The 21,287-nt window shown below is 40.8% G+C and overlaps 3 protein-coding genes across 12 annotated transcripts in view; 2 read left to right on the top strand and 1 right to left on the bottom strand.

Annotated features, from left to right (window-relative positions):
- INPP4A (inositol polyphosphate-4-phosphatase type I A) overlaps nucleotides 1-1,650 on the top strand; it is a 136,614-nt gene extending 134,964 nt beyond the window's left edge. For 7 of the 8 annotated variants that reach the window (XR_013164145.1, XR_013164143.1, XR_013164144.1 and 4 more), the window contains one exon: nucleotides 614-728. Coding sequence is in view for 1 of the 8 variants with exons in the window: in XM_077133820.1 (XP_076989935.1) it covers nucleotides 614-785 (172 nt within the window). In the remaining 7 variants the exon portion in view is untranslated. Of the gene's footprint in view, nucleotides 1-613 lie in introns of all 8 variants that reach the window. The other variant, XM_077133820.1, reaches the window with a different exon arrangement.
- On the bottom strand, nucleotides 1,041-12,008 carry COA5 (cytochrome c oxidase assembly factor 5). The gene is made up of 3 exons (XM_077133838.1): nucleotides 11,807-12,008; nucleotides 3,739-3,822; nucleotides 1,041-1,622 (listed from the first exon to the last, which is right to left on the bottom strand). Exons 1-3 carry the CDS (start codon nucleotides 11,903-11,905, stop codon nucleotides 1,581-1,583), a joined length of 225 nt encoding a protein of 74 aa, XP_076989953.1. The 5' UTR covers nucleotides 11,906-12,008; the 3' UTR covers nucleotides 1,041-1,580.
- Nucleotides 12,004-20,467, top strand: UNC50 (unc-50 inner nuclear membrane RNA binding protein). 3 transcript variants are annotated; one of them, XM_077133837.1, is made up of 6 exons: nucleotides 12,004-12,179; nucleotides 13,123-13,402; nucleotides 14,162-14,282; nucleotides 18,064-18,203; nucleotides 18,290-18,391; nucleotides 20,041-20,467. In XM_077133837.1, the coding sequence occupies exons 2-6, from the start codon at nucleotides 13,123-13,125 to the stop codon at nucleotides 20,175-20,177; spliced, it is 780 nt and encodes a 259-aa protein (XP_076989952.1). In that variant the 5' UTR covers nucleotides 12,004-12,179; the 3' UTR covers nucleotides 20,178-20,467. The 3 variants fall into 3 exon arrangements, with proteins under 3 accessions (XP_076989952.1, XP_076989950.1, XP_076989951.1); XM_077133835.1 differs by having other exon boundaries at nucleotides 12,005-12,179; nucleotides 13,119-13,402; nucleotides 20,041-20,377; XM_077133836.1 differs by lacking the exon at nucleotides 12,004-12,179 and adding an exon at nucleotides 12,492-12,647 and having other exon boundaries at nucleotides 13,119-13,402.
- The last annotated feature ends 820 nt before the right edge of the window (nucleotides 20,468-21,287 follow it).

Genomic DNA, 21,287 nt, shown 5'->3' on the forward strand with positions numbered 1-21,287 from the left:
CTAGGTGTTCTTTAGAGTTGACAGGAATGGTTTTGGTAGGGGTTCAGGCAAACTTTGATAGGTAGTAATGTCGAACTGAAGCTTGCATAAGAGTAGCCTCCAGCGTAGCCTCTCAACTATTTGAATTCTCTCAGCCTGATACCTTATTTGTTACACTTCTTTGTCCCCTTTTGGCTAAAAGGGTGAATTTTATGATGTGTGAATTATATCTCAAAACTTGCTTAATAAAATGAGGTATTATAAAATATATTTTAGATTCTTATCAAAACTTTTAATAAAAATTTCAGCATTTAAATAGGTATAAAACAGCTACTGAAAAAAAATATTTTGCCGTTTACCAGTGAAATGTAGTACAACAGAGGGCTGGTGTGGAACCCTCACCAGCTAAGGTGAACCATTCAAGCAAGCAAGCCACAGACCACCCTGATTGGTTTAACTCCAGTGACCTGTGGAAGTATGTAGAAGCTAAGGTTCATTATTCTTCAACACTGATGTAAAATTTGAAACTTGGTTTCAAAGTTGGTCCTCTGTTATATCAAGTGATCAGAATAAAGTAATATCTATGATTCTAAAGTTCTCCAAGCATTTACCCTTTTCACCTTGCTTTCTACAGTGACCATCTGTTTCTGCTTGCTCCAAATCCTTCTCATCCCTCATCCGACAGGATTCTGCTGGAAGTTATCAATTACAGTGCCAGAGGGACAGGCCTGTATGACACAGGTCTGGCTGACCACAGGACCCCACTCCTTTTCCTACAGGGATTGATCCAGTGGAAGGGCAGGTGATCCAGATAAGTCCAGAATCCTTTTGTAAGATTTGACTTTGGGACACTGGAAAAAGATGTATTTTTTTTTTTTTTTTGGATCTCAGATCTTAGGCATATAAAGTTATGGCTGACACTTCTTATCTTTTCTATCAAGGGCTGGCTTGAAAATGAAGCCAGGGAACAGTGAAAATGATGAAGCAAAAAACATCATGAGTTGGAGGCAAAGAGCCTTGCTCAAAATAATCAGGCTCTATATCCAGCTACACTCATGAGATAATGTTAAAATTTTCAAATTGTTTATTTCAGTGATTCAGTGAAAAGGAAGCATTTCTTCTCCAAAGACTTAAGCCATTTACTGTAAAACTAGAGTAAAACTGGGACTCGCTAAATAAAAGAAAAGAAACTTTCCCAATAGATAGTTTCTCACCAGGGTCCATGTTATCTATTGTACCAGTAATACCAGTTGCCTTCATAATATTCACAAAAGATGTACAAATTATACTATTTGAATGAAGAGTAAAGTTTGACATTAACATCTTTCCACTCTTTGTGCTTTAGAACAATTCTCAAAACATTTATTATATTTTCACACTGTTTAACTAAATTTTTCTTCTAAATGTAACTTAGAGGAAAATAATCTTTATTTATGTTATACATATTCAAAAACAACTCATCCACTTTCTACCATTTTTCATGGAGGGAAAAACTGGTCCAACCAGATACAGCAAATGGTATGTTTCCTATTTTAGCTTTTCTATATTAATGACCAGAGAAAATCCATTCTTCTTTTCACTGTGTTTTCAACATAATAGTATCAATATCCTTTTCTTCCTCTGAATCTTGATCTGGTATCCAACTGAAAATAAATATACAGTTAAATCAAATATTGTACTCTGCTTTATTAAACAATTGTAGTAAAGGGTGTCATTCTCTAAGAGCAGTAAAGCAGTCTTCAGGTAAAGCCAAAAAGCAACTATCAAAGCTTCCAAGCAAAGAATTATAAACAAAGATGACACTGAAAACAGAAATTCCATTTAAGGTCAATCAGCAAGGCTTTTCTTCTCAATTAATTACATTAAGTCTACTCTTAATCCAAATTACACTTATTATGTTCTTCTAACACAAGTTTTTTTTAGGTTAATATTCAAATGTATTTGATTCTTAAATAACGACCAACTGATAGAAAGAGCTGATAAATGTTATATAACACATAGTCACTCGGGATTAAAAATCCTTGTGAATTACTTACTCACAGGCTGACAGCACATTCTGGCTTAAGCCTCACTGTGCAGGTAGAAGGTTCTTAAGTCAGTATAGAAGGCAAAACTGCGAAGTTAGTATCACTCTCTAGGAACAAGTTATTTTGGAAATAGACTCTATCAATGAGTCCGATACATTTATTTATCTGAGCACTACATGAAGGAGCTAAGAAAGTTTAAAAACTTATCTTAAAGTACCAGAATTATAATCAGGATAGTAAGGTGCTCATACTATGTGGGAAAAGCAGATTCAAACTTCCCATCTTATCTTCGCGCTGGGGCATACACTCACTGTTTGGAATATTAAGTAAAATCACTTGCACAATTTAAAATTATTTTTGTTTTATTTTGAGAAACATGTATAACTGAAGTTGCATTAGTTAAGTGGTATATGACTCCACTCATTTTGGAAAACTAATCTAGCAGAAAGAATTCAGGCATCTATTAGTCTCTTAAGAAAATTCCCTACATTGTTCTTTCGGGAGTCAAAGTGTTAGTATAAACTCTGCATTGTATTTACATTTAGAAATGGTGAGAGGCACTTACTTTTTATTCAGGGCTGTTATGCATTTCTGCAGAAAATAAAACTGAAAAATTTTTTAAATGTTCTTTTTATAGTTATGTGGAGATCAAAGAATGAGCTTTAGGCAGGAAATTATAGGGAGCTTATTATAAATTCAGAGTCATTTATATGATTAAATATTGTTTATATCTTGATTTCAACATTCATATTCACATTCAAAATTCATTATTATTTCCTATACTATTCTTTAGGCCTTCTCAATTATCTAAATATGCTCTGAAATTCTTGACAAATCTAAAGGTTTATATTTTATTTGGGTAACAAAACTGAGGGAAGGCAAGAATACCCTTTACTTTTTAAACTAGAAGTGACACGAAAACATGGCAGAGAAATCTGTCACTTGTGGAAGTAACAGAATATGCCAAATTTAATCTCACTTTACATCCTCCTTGTATCTGGTTGGTTGGAAAACATACTCCAGGTTCTTTGCCTCCTGTATCATAAATATCCCGTACCCTTTGCCCTGCCTTTCACAAAAGGGAAAGAACTTGCAGTGCAGTTCCTAAACAAACAAAAGCAGGCTCAGGTCCAAGCTATCACTTTCTTTATTTAAAGCGTTACTCGTATTTTTTATTTCATATTTTTCTTTCTCAAAGAGAAGGCTTAACGTTATTCAGTTTCCATTTCTCAAGATCTTTTACGGTCTTTCAAAGAACATCAGTGCAGGAATCTCAGCGATTTGAAATATCCATCAAGGCCCCACCACTCCACAAACTCCTACACAGATACTGCCATCTCCCCCTGGTTGTACCCCCACAGAAGGCACGAGAGCTTTGTCCCAGGCCTCCCGGTTAGGGGTCTATAAGGAACTGCCAAAAGGTCTGATTCACAGTGCTGAATGGCCACTTTCATCAACTTCTACTTGCCCAGACTTCATTCTCATGCTTTCAGAAACGCACAAAGGTCAGCGGCTCTTGGCACAGTGGCAGAAGTGGGAAACACTGCCAGTTTCTGATGGCAATTATATTAGCTGTGTGCTTACATCAATCATAATTACTGGATTAAGAAAATCTGTCTACATTTTTTCCAAACAATATCACTGCAATCTACAGTGACTACGAAGTCACTCACATATTTAACTCCATATAGCTAATTTTTATTATAAGCTTTTTCAAGTCTTTAACACTTACCATTGACCTTTTACATTCAAAAAATGAATATTTCAAAGCTTTGCAGTTGCCTTCCTTCAAACATTGCCGAGGGGTTTTTCCTTCCTGTGACACATAAAATATATAATAAATACCTGGTAAATTTCCTAAGTACAAAATAACTGTTCTTCTGAAAACAGTTCTTTTTAAAAAGCAAAGAAAAAGAGTAAACTACGTAAGAAATAGTTCTTAGTTAATTCTGACTGTTGGTGCTTAAGGAAAAAAAGGATACGATGAAAAAAATTCATGAAATAACATGGGCCTTTTCATGGGCCCATGAAATTCATGGGCTCTTGAATTCTTGAAAATACAACTTTTCATGGAATACTTTTTTAAAAATGTTTCTATGAACATCTGGAAACTATTACTTTCATCTCGTTGCAAGTCAGGGGAAGAGTATAGGTGAGGGTAGTGCTAGGATTTCTTCAGTGTTACTAAAACTTTAACCCCCAAGAGCTCTCCAAAGAGTATCTGTGTGTGTGAGGGAAAAGGAGAGGGCGGGAGAGAAAGACAGAGGGAGCACGTGAGTGTGTGCTCCCCCGGAGAGCAGGCAGGCCTTAGTGCAGAGCAGGGGGGTTTCTTCTAGAAGGTTCTCAGTCACCATTCAAGCAATTTTACCTCCAACACATCACTGTGTTTTTCTACTCGCATTTTTCTCTCACCTCGCTAGCCAACTTTCTTATTCTGGGAAGCTCAGGGAGGAAAGACTAGGAGAGGAATGGGGGGAAATGACAGAATTCACATATTCCTGTGACAGAAGATCTGCCTGGGCCCCAGTGTAAGCAGTGAGAGCTCAAAAGGAGGTTTCAAGAGGAAAACCGGGCAAGACAGCCCCCAACTCTGCCATCAAGGCAAGACGCTATCAGAACAGTCCACAGAGCAAATGCTTATTTATGACTCTCAACAAATGTCTTTGCTTTTTAAATTGTAACAGTTAAAAATTAGACTTGGTTAAGTAATAACTGGAAAACTAGGTAAGAGCTAAAACTTAATAGTAGTCTTTTTAAAGTTGACCATGGAATAAAAATTCCAATACTATATCTTATTATGTTGGAAGATTTTGAAATCTTCTGCCATAATTTAATTAAAAAAAAAAGACCCAAATAAACGGAATACATGGGAGCAACTATAGAAGTACATTTCACAATTCAAAGAGAGATTAAATTTTAATTGCAGTGAAACACCCCAGCCTACTAATTTAGCAACTAAATCTTCCTTCTCAAGAACTAATTATGAAAAAAAAAAATTTTCAGAATAGACCTACATTAATTTAGTACAAGGTTAAAAAACACATAGGGGTTGCAAGCGTGTTTCAGTGGTAGAATTCTTGCGTGCCATGCGAGAGACCTGGCTTTGAGTCCCAGTCCATGCACTTTCCAAGAAACAAGCAAAACAAAAAGTGAACAAACAGTTCTGCAATAATGGGATACTCACATGGAAAAATAATGAAATGTAACCCTGCCATACAGCCTCAAAAAAAAAAAAACATAGGAGTTGTTCCTTGCCTGGGCAAGACTTCTTTTTTTAATTTTTTATTATGAAATATAACATATAGACAAAAAAGCAATACATTTCAAAAAAACATCCTAACAAGTAATTATAGAACAGATTTCAAAGCCTGGCATGGGTTACAGTTCCACAATTTCAGGTTTTTCCTTCTAGCTGCAAGACACTGGACACTAAAAAAATATCAATATAACGATTCAGTAATCATACTCATTTGTTAAATCCTAACTTGTGTTATAACTCCTCCTCTTCTTTTGACCCTTCTCCTGATCTTTAGGGATATGTGGTCTATTAGTTTGCTAACTGCCGGAATGCGATATACAAAAACTGGAATGGCTTTTAAAAAAGGGAATTCATTAAGTTACAAGTTTACAGTGTAAGGAAGTGAAAGTGTCCAAATTGCGGCACCAATAAGAGGTTACCTTCATTCAAGAAAGACTGATACTGTCCAGCCTCTATTCCTGTGGGGGTTCCTGACTTTGCTTCTCTGGGGCTGGCTCTTGGCTTCTCTTGGCTCTGTACAGGATTTGGCTTGCTTAACATTTCATTACAACGTCTGCTGGGCTCCAAGCATCTCCAAACAGCTGCGTCTCTGTTCTCCACAAGTCTACATCTGTGCCAGCTCTGCTGTGAAGTTTCTGTCGGCTCTGAGGCTTCTTTGTTTCTGTAGGCTCTGTTATTCCGGAGGTTTCTCCAAAATGTTTCCTTTTAAAGTTCTCCAGTAAAGTAATCAAGACCTACCTGTAATGGGTGGAGTCACATCTCCATCTAATCAAAAATTAATACCCACAACAGCACGCCATACCCCTGCAGAGATAATCCAATCAAAAGATTCCAGCCCACATTATTAAATCAGGATTAAAAGAAAAGGCTGCTCCCACAAGATTAGATTAGAATTAAAACATGGCTTTTCTGGGGTACATAATACTTTCAAACCGGCACATGTGGGCTATGCACATTCTTTCTTTATTCAACATAACATACAAACACAAATATTCTCACCATATGATCATTCCATTCCTGATATATAACAATAACTCACAACATCATCACGTAGTTGTACTTTCATCATTATGATAAGAAAACAAAAAAATTCATACATACCATACCCCTTACCCCTCCCTTTCACTGATCACTAGCATTTCAATCTACTAACTTTAACATTTGCTCCCCTTGTTATTTATTTTTAATCCATATGTTTTACTCATCTGTCGATACAGTAGATAAAAGGAGCATATGACACAAGGTTTTCACAATCACAGTCACACTGTGAAAGCTATATCATTATACAACCATCTTCAAGAAACATGGCTACTGGAACACAACTCTACATTTTCAGGCAGTTCCCTCCAGCCTCTCCATTACACCCTAACTAAAAAGGTGATCTCTATATAATGCGTAAGAATAACCTCCAGGATAACCTCTAGACTCTGTTTGCAATCTCTTAGCCACTGACAATTTATTTTGTCTCATTTCTCTCTTTCCCCTTTCGGTAGAGAAGGTTTTCTCAGTCCCTTGGTGCTGAGTCCCAGCTCATTCTAGGATTTCTGTCCCACGTTGCCAGGAAGGTCCACACCCCAGGGAGTCATGTCCCATGTAGAGAGGGGGAGAGCAGTGAGTTTGTTTTTCATGTTGGCTGAGAGAGGCCACATCTGAGCAACAAAAGAGGTTCTCTGCGGGGTGACTCTTAGGCCTAATTTTAAGTAGGCTTGACCTATCCTTTGTGGGGTTAAGTTTCATATAAACAACTCCCCAGATTGAGGGGTCCGCCTATTGCTTTGGTTGTCCCCACTGCTTGTGAGAATATCAAGAATTCTCCACTTGGGGAAGTTGAGTTTTCCCCCTTTCTTGCTATTCCCCCAAAGGGGCTTTTATGGCCATTCTTACACATTAAAAACAAGTGTCAACAATATGGGGTAGGGGGATAGAACTGGCTGAAGCTCTTGGAGAGATTGGCACTTCTGGGTTTCAAGACTTACCTGACCTAGGAACCATCTGAAAGTTTTAGGTTTCTGAAAAGTAAACTTGGCGTGGGCAACTTTTATAGGATCTCAGATAGAGCCCCACGTGTTATTTAGGTTTAACAGGAATGATGCTGGTTGGGGTTTGACAAATCATGGCAATCAGCAATATGTGGCTGAAGCTTGCATAAGAGTAGCTTCCAGAATAGCCTCTTGACTCTACTTGAACTCTCTTAGCCAACTGATACTGTATTTTGTAACATTTCTATTCCCCCTTTGGTCAGGAAGGTACTGTTGATTCCATGGTGCTAGGACCAGGCTCATCCCTGAGAGTCATGTCCCACATTGCCAGGGAGATGTTCATCCCTGGATGTCATATCCCACACAGGGGGGAGGGTAATGATTTTACTTAGGCAAAGCTTTTTAAGACAAGATGGGAAAGAAGATAGAAACAGGGAACTGCTAACTTACAGTAGAAGTACCATCACAAGATGTGGGTAAACGTCAGAGGAGACAGAGAAAGGGGCTCAAGGAGCTTGGTTTCCTGGTAATAGGAATACACAAATCAACATCTGGAAAAGCATACTAAACTTCAGTTTTTCAAATCATCTGGTAATGGCATCAAACTATGATCTCTAATTCACAGAATCACACACTTACATTATTATTATTCAATAATAATAAAAGTAAAAAAAAAATACTGTTTATGAATATTGGCCTTATTCAGTGCTTGACAATATAAAGGAAGATCATGAAACCTTCCTACTCAAATTTCAATGTAAAATGAGTCAAGCACAGAGGTGAAAGTCTCCCTGGTGATATGGGAGATGACTCCCAGAGATGAATCCTGCCCTGGTATTGTTAAGACCAACAACTTCATCCTGACCAAAAGAGGGAAAAGAAGTGTAACAAAGTATCAGTGGCACAGAGCGTTCAAATAGAGTCCAGAGGCTACTCTGGAGGTTGCTCTTCAGTTAGACATTATTTCCTATATAACCTGCCAACCCCCAACCAGGACCATTCCAGCCAATCCTAAAGAACACCCAGGGCAATAATAAGATTGCACAAGGTTCCATGCACTAGTGTAACTTTCCAGAAACCTACCAAATCCAGATGGGTCCCTGGTCCAGATAAGTCCTGAAACCTAGAGGGCCCAGGCTCTCCAGAACATCAGATAGTTACATCTCCCTACCTCATGTTACTGACAGCCCCTTCCAACATGAGAAAGTTGGAATACCCATAGTCCAACCACCCATGAAGAGAAGGAAGGAAAGATCAAAGGTGATAGTAGAGTTATACAGAGAAGATAGGATTTAACAAATGAATATGATTGTTGAATCATTGAATTTCTATCTCATTTGGTCTCCAGTATCTTAGAGCAGCTAGAAGTAAAAACCTAAAGTTGTGGAATTGGAACCCATGTCAAACTCTGAAATATGTTCTACAACTAACTGTGTTCCTGTGCTTTGAAATTTATTACTTTTTTGTATATTTGCTATTTTTCACACACGCAAAAAAGCCGATTGTGATGATAAAAAAATATTTATGCCTTCTAGCCTCCTCTATTCTGGGGTAGCTAGAAGGAAAAATCTGAGAGGATCGTATGGTAGCCCATAACAAACTCTGGGATCCGTCCTGTAACAACTTGTTGAAGAGTGCTTTGAAAACTTGCTTTTTTATTTCTTTGCTTTGTAGGTATATTATACAATATAAAAAAGTTAAAAAAAAATAAGTCAAGCAACTTTATGGGAGAATAGAAACAATCCCTTTCAGTATGACTTTAGAAAGCATAAGCAGCCAGGATGAAGAGTTCTAAAGTAAGAGCATTTTTAGTGTTAACACTGAATTCTATTTTGATGCCAATAAGGCATGCTAGAATACTGTATGTATAATAGAAATATCTAGTACGTTCATGCTAAAAAATGTTCAGGAGAAATGTAACACAAATTTCACTTTCTTTATGTAATCAGGGATTTCCCCTTAAGCAGATTTCGACTTTTACCCCCACAGAGCAAGGCCTCCCCCAAACGCCACTCTCTCCCTCCTAGTTTTTACTGTGAAAAAGCTACAGGGTACCATCTCTGTGGTATTCTGCTCAAACAATCTGTTCTCAATCACTTATCTTTGAATATCTACCTGGGTTCTTGATCTCACTTTCAATGATTCTCAAAAACACTTACATTCGTCTCTAAACTCTGTAACGAGATGCTGTGGAGGGGATTGTGATGCCTGCAGACAAAGACTGAACGCTAGAACCTATAAGCTGCTGTCTCTCCAAACTTTATCTAAGAAGTTACCTTTTTCACAACTCTCTGCCTATTTTGCCGACTGCCTGGTGGAAAACTCTATCTGGATATCTCAAACATAACAGAAATGTTAATTCGTCATCTTTCCCACCCCATCTCCATATATTCCTTAACTACCTCCAATAACAAAACCTAGAACCAAATAATCAGGTATGTTCCATTCCTCCCCAAATGAGGTACTGCAGCAATTCAAATGACTTGCAAATTAGCAAGAAGAGACTGCCATAAGATCAATTAACTTCTTTACTCAATAAGCTAAGGAATCAAAATCTAATAAATGGATTAGAGGTGGCTATACAGAGCAGGCACAGATCCCAGCAGCACTTCCCGTGGTCTTCAGAGTCCCTAGTGAACAGTGGCAGTCTGCAGCTGCCAGACCATCCGCGACACCATCCATGAAGGTGGGGCACTGTTCTGGACCTGGAAAGCTCAATGTTTTGTCTCCCTATGGCCCTTTTATATTCCAGTTGAAGACTCCATTCAAAATGAATTTAACACTTCCATTTAAGCAACTGTTTAAAACATCAGGTTCTTCTAGTTCTTGAACAGCCTGGCATCAGCAAGGCCACATATTCAATGAGGAAAGCAAAGTTTGAGCCAGGTGTCCTGGTTACTGTCTGCCTACAGTTTTTCAGAGATCCAATTTCAATATAGAAGAGACCATATCCCATTAATCTAAAATTCTCTGAAAAAGAGTTTGGCATTCGATAATGTCTTCTAAAGAAATGAATCAAACATTGCAAAAACCAACTTGGTATCATCCTTGCATAGAATCCCTCTATACCTCCAGTTTCTTTCCTTGGCCCAACTCTGCGCACTTTATTCCCTCAATTACTCATTGCCATGGCGTTCCTGCTACTGAACGTCAATATAAATTCAAGGTGCTCATGCTGATACCCAAACTCATCCAGCTTTCCTCTCAAGCCTTCTGTTTCACTTTCCACACTCTAGACCCCACAGGGTACTAGCTTGTCCTGACCCTCCCACATCTCCCTGCCTCTTTCCAAGCTGTTCTTTCAGATTTATCCCTCCCCTACCACACCCTCTACTCCTTTACATGATAAATTCCTACTCAAACTTTAAAAACCCAGCTCAAATGTCACGGCCTTTGAGAAGTTTCCAAGCAAAATCAGTTGTTCCCACTGGGGTCCCAAGGCATTTTACCCCTAAATCTATCCATTAAACTAATAATTGCTAAATACACAGCCTTCATCACAAGAACGTAGCCCTTTCTGTGTATCTTTCATCAGACCAAGCTTAGGTAGGTAGTGACTGTAACTGATCATATCGCCAGTGTTTGGCACCTGCCAGCCACATAAAAGACATTTTAGTAGGAGCTGGCTGAATACAGAAACTAGAGAATAAAGCAGCAGACTGGAGCTCTGAAGAGGGGAGACAAAAGAAGAGACCTCAGTTTCCTTATCTGTAAAAGGAAGATGGACTAGGTAACCTCTTAATCTTGGCATATCTGAAATTTTACCAAACACTGGGAGGCCAATCTGGGTGACTACTAAGTTCATTAAGCAAAACATAAATCCTCACTCAGTGGAAGTGCTGATCTAGCCTCATGATAGATAACTATTCTTAGGTAGTTGTCTTCTCTTCTAAATGTGACCAACTTTCTGAAATTACATTCCCAAATGGCAAAAATAATTGCCTTTCTCACCAGGCCCATGGAATCGGAAAAGGCACTTGTGCTTTACTTGGGCTCTAAACCCGAACCCAGGTCCCAGGTCAACTCTGAAAATCACTGCATTCTGATTAGGCCCTGAGACAACTGTGTCTATGGTGGGGGGCACGCGTAGGGGAAGGAAGCAAGACACAAAGCGCCCATAATACGGAAAGTATAGAACTGAAGCCCAGAAACAAATGCAAACCAAAACAAGGTAAATACAGCATACGTTCAGTCACAACGAACAGAGAACGGCGAAAACACTAGCCAATAATATGTAGCAGATGTAATGAATTCTCTAAAATAATTCATCCCACTGAGTCAAATTTCCTGTTTTCCTTCGTCTAGAACCTAATAGACTGTCAGCAGTCAATAAATGCTCCCTGAACCGAAATAAATTCGCACAAAATCCCGACACCCTGCTCCGAAGGGTCAGTGGGTTTGCTGGTTCGTTAAACTGGAGCTGTGAGCTACACCCAGGACTACTAACTCTAAGTCCCGTCTCTCGCCGCCACACCGCGGGCCGCCCGGGGACCTGCGCCAGGGCCTACCCCTCGGTTTCAGACGCAAGGACCACCCCGCGCGCCCAGGGCCGGCCGCGCTACCTGGAGCACACAGTCCGAGCGCAGCAGACAGGCGCCGAGGTCCTCCTTCACGCCCGCGCACGCACCGCCCTCCGGCTTGTCCTCATAATATCGGGGCATACTCAGTGCCTCGGACCGCTTCGGCCTCAAACCGCTGGAGACCGCACCTACGGCGCCCGCGGCGGACGGAGCCGGAAGTCGGCACCAACCACTTCCGGCGGCTCGAGGGGTCGGGCCGGGGGAACTACGGGGCGCGAGAGGCCGCACGCGCGACGGAAGAGGGTCCGGGTGACGTGAGCGCGTCCGGAGCCCCGGCTGCCCTGCGCGAAGGAAAGGCAGCGGTGGCCGTGCGGAGGTAGCCGGGACCCGGGCCGAGGCCGCGGCGCGGCTCCAGGTGAGGCCCGAGGGTCGCTCGCGGCCCGGGAGTGGCCAAGCCCCAGGGCCGGCCCCTCGGCCCGCGGGTGGAGCTGCATATACCGGAAAGGACGCCCAGTTAAATTCGAATTCCAGACAGATCGTTTTTCAGCCTGAGCACGTCCGAAGTGTGGTGTGCCGCTTGTTTACCTCCCGTCCCCATTTGACTGGCGTCCTGTAGTTGAGTGCTGTCCGGCAGCCCTGCCCGCGGCCCCGGGCTGCGCGGTGGAGGTGGGGACGGGGCTGCGCGGGCGTGGGGACCGGGCGGTGGCCTGCGCGCCCCGGGCCTCTGGCTGCCCCGACCGCCGACCCCGCTGTCATTGCTTCACGGACTCGTGCACGAGGGATTTGCGCCTTGCTTTGTTTTTACCGCATTCGGGTCAGAGGGGACCTTGTTGGCCAAACGCTGATGGATCTGTGTGCGTAGGCCGTTTAGCTCGCGGCTTCGGTAGGTTGTTTTCTAGTCAGTGCACACAAAGGCTTTTCCTTCAAGGCTTGGTGGCTCTAAGCCCGCAGTTCGGAGCCAGCCTGCCTGAATTAATCTTTGCTCTCACTACGGCTGTGAAACCGGGGGAGTCGGGCACTTCCCAGGCAGTGCCCGCTTCCCGCCCTGTGAGAGGAGCCGCTCCCTCTCGGGCTGTCCGAGGATTGAGTGAGGCGAAGTGTGTGAGACCCTCGGACCTGGACGACCTGTCCCTGCTGACCTCGGACCGCGTGCCCCCCTGCCTGCGTGCAGGCCGCAGTTCGCAAGCCCCAAGCAGGAGCCACAACCGCCTCTGTTGGCTTTTGACCCCTCGCCGTGCTCAGGGGTTGGAGATGAAAAGTATACTGACCTCCCTGCTAAATAACTAGGGAAAAGGGTGTAAGTAGCCAGACTTTTCTTCAGAGGACTTGTAAAAGAAATTTTTTTTCTGTCTAGGAAGATGTTGCCAAGTACTTCAGTGCATTCCCAGCTGCAGGGGAATGGAGCCTTGAGTTCCAGGGATGCTGCAAGACACACGGCTGGAGCAAAGCGCTACAAGTACTTGAGAAGGCTTTTTCGGTTTCGGCAGATGGACTTTGAGTTTGCTGCCTGGCAGATGCTCTACCTGTTCACCTCCCCACAGAGGGTTTACAGAAACTTCCATTATCGGAAGCAGACCAAGGATCAGTGGGCCAGAGACGACCCTGCTTTCTTGGTTCTGTTGAGCATCTGGCTCTGTGGTAAGTGTTAATTTACCTGCAATAGGGTTGAAAACATCGCGCATTTAAGATTGGGCTTGCATTCAGAGAATCTTTTGTAATTGATGGCTTATGGGTCAGAATTTGGAAATATTTGAAGCTGTTTCTTCCTTCTTTCTGAAGCCTCCAACATCTCTCAGGAAAGGTTATATTCTTCTTGGTTCTGGAGGTCCCAGAATAAAGTTTCACCTCAGAACCTTGACAAGCAAAGACAGAGTGACTCCATGCCTTCTAACTACCATGATAAATAAACTATACCCAAATACCAGCTTACCGTGAAAAAGAATATCAAGATTGGAAATTGCATTTCACAATTAGGCAGACCCGAATGAGAGTTCTGGAATTACTGATGTGATCTTAAGAAACTATTTTTACTCCAGTAGTGTGGTGGAAGAGTCCTAACCACCGTTAGGGTGTTGAAGTATCTAAAGCTATTTTCTCTTTAAGTGAGGTTAAAATATGTGAGTTCCTTCTCTGTACTGGAGCTGTTCAAAATGCTGGGGCTGCCACGGTGAACTGGTCAGGCAAGGACCCTCCACGGGATGCTTGAAATACTCCAGTGGCCATTCTGTGTTCGTGGGTGGAAAGCTTTTCTCCAGCATTGTATATCCTACTTCTTCAGAGTTTTGTTTACACATCTCTCCTCCCCCACTAGACTGAGGGCCTTTGCAAGGCAAGGGCTACCCTGTATCCCTAAACCTGGCAAAGTGTCTGAATGAATCTTGTAAATCTTTCTTTCAGTGTCCACAATAGGATTTGGCTTTGTGCTGGACATGGGATTTTTTGAGACGATAAAGCTTCTCCTTTGGGTTGTGTTCATAGATTGTGTAGGTGTTGGTCTTCTAATATCAACTTTAATGTGGTAAGTACAGTAACTGCTTTTTTTCAGACACTGCTTTAGAACCTCCATTCACTTCTTGAGATATACAGTAGTTGATGGAAATTGAAATTAAGAGTGATTTATTGGAAGAATCAATTGGGTGTCAGTGCCTCTGTCAAAAAATAAGGAATGCTCTATATTGTAAAAGTGGGGAAAATAATTGAATTAAAATAATCATTATGGTAGACTGAATCTCCAATTTTGCAACAATACACATTTAGCAAATTTTGCATAAGTCATTTGATGATAGGACAGTCTTCTGCTGCATTTATCAGTGGAGACTACCTATAGAGGTATACCATCAGGAGAGTTATTCCATGGAATCTTAACTTGAATCTTTGATACTAAATTAAGCACACTTGAAAATGTGAAGTTTAAAAAAAATGAAACTTCTGTTTTCCGCCTACTGAGAATAAAACACACACACTCACACACACATCGATGTTTTACTGAAAGGATTCTCAGTCTTTGCTTGGGGTTGGTTAGTTTACCAGTGGTGTACTGTGTATAAATCTAGTGTTTGGTTTTTCACTTCTCTTACAGATAAAGTGCTCCTTTTTGGTTGCTTGTGCTTGATGAAGGGACAGGTGATTTCATAAGAGGCCCAGGGATGTATGGAGTGAGAGAACTGTATCGGAGGCCTGGGTTCAAACGCCAGCTCTGTCATTCACTGACTGTGTGACTTAGTCCCCATTTCTTCTTTCGAAAACTGGACCTAATATCTACTTTTTTGGGGTTTGAGAAAATTGATTTGAAAAGCATGTGGCACCTAGTATATGCTCAGTAAATGGTAGCCATTATTTTAAACATAACTCTGAGACTAACCTCTGATAATGGCAACCTTTGACTTTCCTTCGTAATTTCTGGCTAGTATAGAACAGGTTTTGTATGCACTACATAGTCAATAAATGCTGTGCTGTTAAGAAAAAAATTCTAGAATCTGGCTTAAAATTAATACTACTAACTAACTTAAGTCACTTATTCATTATCAGAATATCCATAAAAGATACTTGGTATATGAAAAAATTTCAATAAATAAGGCTTTCAAAAACTAAGGGTTTTTGAAAGGGTAGGCCATGGTGGCTCAACAGGCAGAGTTCTCACCTGCTGTGCCAGAGACCTGGGTTCAATTCCCAGTGGCTGCCTGTGCAAAAAAAAAAATTCAATCAATCAATAAAAGAATTCTGCCATGAACACAGTCACTCTGGAGGGTCCCAGACACACCATGCCATCCTGGAGTTTATTGTCTTTAGCAGGAGTCTGCACTGTAGTTTGAGGTACATAGAAAAGGGCTCACCCAGGTTATTTTTGAGCACCTACATAGCTTTGTGAATTGTGTGAGGAACTACAAATAGGAATGGTTATACGTGTAATTTTGATCATCCCAGAAGCATCTTAGGAATCAGCATAAGGGGTGTTTGGGGAAGTAGGAGGTAGTTGATTCCTGGTCCTGGGAATTGCTAGTGCAGAAACTTCAAATCGTGGCACAGCCAGCAAGGTATGGAGGCATAGGGGGTCACTGAGTGGCTGGGGAAGAGAGGTGACTGGAGAAATCGGCCTTAGTGCAATTCCGAGGAAAAACTGGGCTCTATCTTATAGGTTGCTGTTTTGGGGAGAGAGATGAAGGCCTTGTTGAAAGCTTTGAAATAAGGAAACCATATTAGAGTCACATTTTAGGAAAACTCTTTTCTGTGGGGACAGAGGAGGAGGAATTGCAGAAGTGGGCAAGGCTGGAAGCGGTTGCAGGTGTCTGTGTAGGAGATGTGGAGGCCGGACATAGTGTAGTGATAACAGAAATAGGAGAAGGATGGCTCGCAGAGCTTCCTGTGTTAACTGGATGTGAGAGCCCGAGAAGTAGAGAAGGCCACACCTCTTTTGGGATGGTCTACGAGTTTTTGGCTTAGGGGACTGAGTAGGTGGCAAGTGCATGTGAAAAATTTCAGGTTGGCTGTGTTGAGTTCAGGTTCCTTATTGAATATTTAATGGAAATAAAGGTTCAGTAGACATTGGGACAGTGTCTCCTGAACCTAGAAACAAGTCTGGGCCATGCTGAAGACGTGAGGCCTTGTGAATATGGGGGTGGGAGGTGAGAAGCATAGTTGCCTTTGAATTCTCTTGGAAGGAATGCCTGAGGACTGAGGGATAGCAGTGACAGGATGACCACAGAATGGGCATTGTCTCTGGTAGTGAGCTAGACGCTTATTCCATCAAGTTTTAATGGGACATGTGCTTGGCTAAAAGGAAGGATGTTTAAGGTTAAGTTCTAGCTCATTCAAGTGAAGCAGTGATTGTTTTTTTTTGACATTTTCAGAAAACTAAATGCTGGACTGTCTTATTAGTATTGTACCATGTTCTCCCTTTATTTCTTTATTCTTTTTATTTCCACTATGTGAATAACATTTTCTTAACTATATCCTTGTCATGAAATAATACATATAAGTACATTGAATTTTCACAAATGTGTTTGTAGTACACATGAAATTTTTTTTTCCTCTTACCTGAGTATTTTACTTTTCTTTCATTCTTCATTTAACTGAACAGTAACAATGCTATGGAAAAGTGACATAAGCTTGATAGATGTCCTTATGCCTAGATATGTCACTGGCCACACTTTTCTTCCTGGTTCTTCCTTATTTCCCTAACGTTTCAATGGGGTGGGGGGTGGCCCAGGTCTTAGATCTCTGACCTGTTCTCTGGCCTCCTTCTTAATGGTTATCTCAGTCTGGCTCCTGGTTTTAAATAGGATCTGTACACTGACGAGCTTCTATCTCGTTTGGACCTTTCCTCCAGTCTCTAGACTTGTATATACAACTTTTTACTCCACACTGAGGCATCTTCATTGTTAACAGATTCTGCACTCTCCTTCCTGCCTGCAAACCACTGTTCCAGCAGCCATGCCTGCCTCGGCTAATAGCAGCTCCATCCTTCCATTTGCTCCAGGCAAAAACTCTGCAGTCGTCTTTGACTCTTTCTTTTCCCCCTATTCCTCACATCCAATCCTTCAGCCTTGGACTGAAGGCTGCTTTGCCTTCCATCTACAGTACATCCCGTAGCTCACCACATCCGCTGCTCCCACTGGTTCGTCTTTTAACGCGAAGCCGCCTTCTTACTGGTCTCTCTGCTTCCTCTCGTCTTCTACCTTCTGTTCTCAGATCAGCAACCAGAAGGGTCCTACCACACAGTCCAGCCCGTCTCAGCTCTTACCACACAGTCCAGCCCGTCTCAGCTCTCCACAGTGGCTTCCCATTTCACAGTAGAATCAAAGCCAAAGGCCTTAAAACGGCCTCTGAGGTCTGGCTCCTTGTTTCTTTTCTGGTTTAATTTCCTGCTGCTCTTCCTCCCTATTCCAGGCACACTGGTCTCCTGCCGCTTTTCACACACACCAGGTACCTCCCAGGGCTGAGCCTTTGTGCCTGGACCGCTCTCCAAGGCTTTTCCCCAGATAATTCCCGTCACCGCGCTCGGGCCTTTCCCTAGTGTTACTTCTTGTGACCAGCTTCTTTAAAATTGTTTCTCAATTTTGTATTTTCTGTCCTCCTTTGCTGCCTTTTTGCCTCCATACTACCATCTGACATGTTTGGTTAATTTATTTGTATTATTTTTAGTTTTCTCCCACTAGACTGAAGGCAGGGCTTTTTGTTTGCAGTTTACTGTGCAGTCTTTGGTACGTAGAATAGTGCTGAGCGCATGGAAGGTAGTCAGTAAATATTTATGGAATTAATTTTATTTGTATTATGAAAGAAACTTAAATTTTGCTCTTCAGGTTCATCTCCAACAAACACTTGGTGAAACCACAGGGCAGAGACCACGACGTGGAGTGGGGCTATGCCTTCGACGTGCATCTGAACGCTTTCTATCCACTCCTGGTCATTTTACATTTTATCCAGCTGTTTTTCATCAACCGTAAGTAGCAGTTCTCACACCATCATCAGAAAGTCTTCAGTGTATGTACTGGTAAAGACACTCATTGTGTGCTTCTTTTCTGGCAGATGTTATCTTAACAGACACATTTATTGGATATTTAGTTGGAAATACCTTATGGTTGATTGCAGTTGGCTATTATATCTATGTAACCTTCCTTGGATACAGTGGTAAGTAATTAAATAAAAATGTTTTTTAGTTGATTGTACTATTTATACTAATAACTCTGCTTGTCGTGCACTTAAGGCACTGTCCCAAGTATTTCAGATGAATTATCTCATTTAATCTTCAGAATAATTATATGATAAAGGTTTATTATCCCCATTTTTCAAATGAGGAAACTGTACTACAAAGAGATTGTAACTTGCGGTGGTCACGTAGCTAGAAAGTGGCAGAAAAATTTTACATTTTCAAGGAACCATGTTAAACCATGTTGGTTATTTCTAAGTTCCTTGAAGGAAGTTCTTACTCCAAGAACTTACAGGAAAATAAGTATTTTCCTTTTCCTTTCAGGAACCAGTACTGGGTAGAGTGAGCAGAGGGGTGGTCAGATGTGTGGGTTTGTAGCTATATGAACTTAAGTCTGTTTAAAACCTTTTTGAATCATACTTTGCCTCATTTTTTATTGTTATCATGGTATGGTTACATAGATGATCAGAGAAGATCAGACTATTTTCTCTTCCTGACCTCAGAGCATATTGGCAGATTCATTGTTAAATCCTGCTAAAAGTTTATTTTTCTTAATATGAATGAGAGACATACTTAAATTATTATTTATTCATATTAAGAAATGTTCTCTGTTAAATAGAGGTAAATAAAATTTAGAGATCTTACTTTTTATTTCTTAGCATTTTTTTTTAGCCCTTCTAGTCTTATTTTGTATAATTGGGACTTTACTGTAAATAGAAACACTGTTCCCTATGACTGGCCCCCCTGGTCAGAGATCATTTCCCACTGTATCCCTCCATATAAGATTGGTTTGCCAGGAATCACTTACTGCCTCTCAGATCATATGTCTTCTTTGGGGCATTTGGGAGTACTTTCTCTAGTCCTAGGAAGAAGCTTGTAATGTTTTCTATTCAGATTTCTTAAAAATTTTACATATTTCAAGAGTTTTAAATTGGGATTAGAACAGTGTAACGCTGCGGTTTCTCTAAGTAAATTTTTGAGAACTCTCCTACTAACTCCCTAAAGTTCAGAGCAAGCACTTTGGGAGTATAGTTTGGTTCCAGTTTGGTAACTTCCTGCATGAGAAATATTTAGGTTAGAATGCATGGCGTAGGGTCCCACTAATTAAGCAATAAGCAAGAAAGAAACTTGGATACATGGGGCTGGATTTAATATTTTAAAGTTTCAGTTCTTTTCTAAGACTTGAATACTAGTGGAGATCTCACCTCGAAGTGGGAATGTGATGCTTTTTACAGGGGGAAATCTTAAATGGCACAAAGTTTTTTCCAAGAGTAACAACCCTTTGTTGGTACTTTAAGATGGAGACTTCTGAAGCAGCCACAGGTTTAAATTCAACATTTACTTTATTGATACTTTGGATGTTTGTGCCTCACTCTAAACATTTCTTAGTCCTGGATTTGCTTCTCACTCAGCTTTGTGCTAAAATAATCCCTTTTCTTGGTTTCTTCAGAGCCTTAAAGGAGAAAAAGGAAGCAACCCTTAAGAGTAGTTAACTTCTGGCTATATGTAGCATCATCTTACTGATTCAAATACGATTTTCTTTGTAGGTCCAAATGTAGTTAGAATTGTCTCTCAGAATGTTTATTAGTCATATCAGTGATCCTTTTTAATGAACTTGTTTCTTTCCTAGCATTGCCATTTTTGAGAAACACAGTAATTCTTCTCTATCCATTTGCGCCTCTCATTCTGCTCTACGGACTGTCACTGGCCCTTGGATGGAACTTTACCCAAATGCTGTGTTCTTTCTACAAGTACCGAGTGAAGTGAAAAGAAAAAAATTGAGGATATTTAAATCTTACCTATGCCTGCAGTATTGGTAAAATGGTGGAAATCTCTTGTAAAATTTGTAAATAAATCATTGTAGGTATCTTAAAGGTGTAAAAAGTTTGCAAATTTAAGAAGTATGTTATTACATTCCTTAAAACTAATGAAATATACATTTCTGTAATAAATATTTTTCAAGCTAAGCATCTACTTTATGGATTCTAATATTTACACATGCAGGAATGACATACAAGGAACTAAGGGCCTGGGGTAAATAAAATGTGAAACTTGAATACGAATTGAGCATTCTTTGGAGTGGCACTAATCATGCTTCTCCCTGCCTGTTGCAGACAAGGTGGTCAGCCTCGTCTCTGACGAGCTTCAGATATTTATATGGACCACATGGTCCCAGTCCGAGCCTCAAAGGCCACCTCTCCCTGTAACGTCCTTAACAGCATATTTTATGCCCCAAACAAAACGTTAGACTGAAGTGGGTGTGGTGGCTGCTCTTGTGTGGGAAACTGCATAGTATTTGGGACAGATTAAACACCTGAATAATAGTGAAAATCACTGTCTTAATGGTAAGGCTTTATTTTTCTGTAAAAACTTTCCAAAAACCCAAATTGAGGAGTCCTTTTGAAAAGAGAGCAATTATTATATCACTTAATTAAACAAGATTAGTAATAAAAAAACAATACCGATTAAGTTTCACCTATTTTTTATTAGAAGGAATCTTGAATTTAGAATGGCTTTTTAAGCCTCTTTATTTCAAATACACATGAACAGCAGCTGTGGCACGAGAAACAGTGATGGAAGGCACGGGCAGCAGGCCCAGTTAATCAGGTGTTTAATTATAGCAGCAAACTTGAAAATAACCTTCCTTTAAAACTCCAACAAGTACCTTAAACATACTACAGATATTAACCATTCAGCCAATGGAGACATTTTCAGGAAAGTAAGCAGAAGACATTTAAGAAGAAAAGGTAAATCAGCAAAGAAACAGCTGCTTCAATGGATACTTTCCAAAACATCCCCAAATGCAAAGACAGCTTTTCCAAATGAAGTGTTCTGAATGAGACACACTTTTTCATTCCATAAATGGAACAACCATTA

This window comes from Tamandua tetradactyla, chromosome 17, assembly GCF_023851605.1.
Source record: "Tamandua tetradactyla isolate mTamTet1 chromosome 17, mTamTet1.pri, whole genome shotgun sequence".
Lineage (NCBI taxonomy): Eukaryota > Metazoa > Chordata > Mammalia > Pilosa > Myrmecophagidae > Tamandua > Tamandua tetradactyla.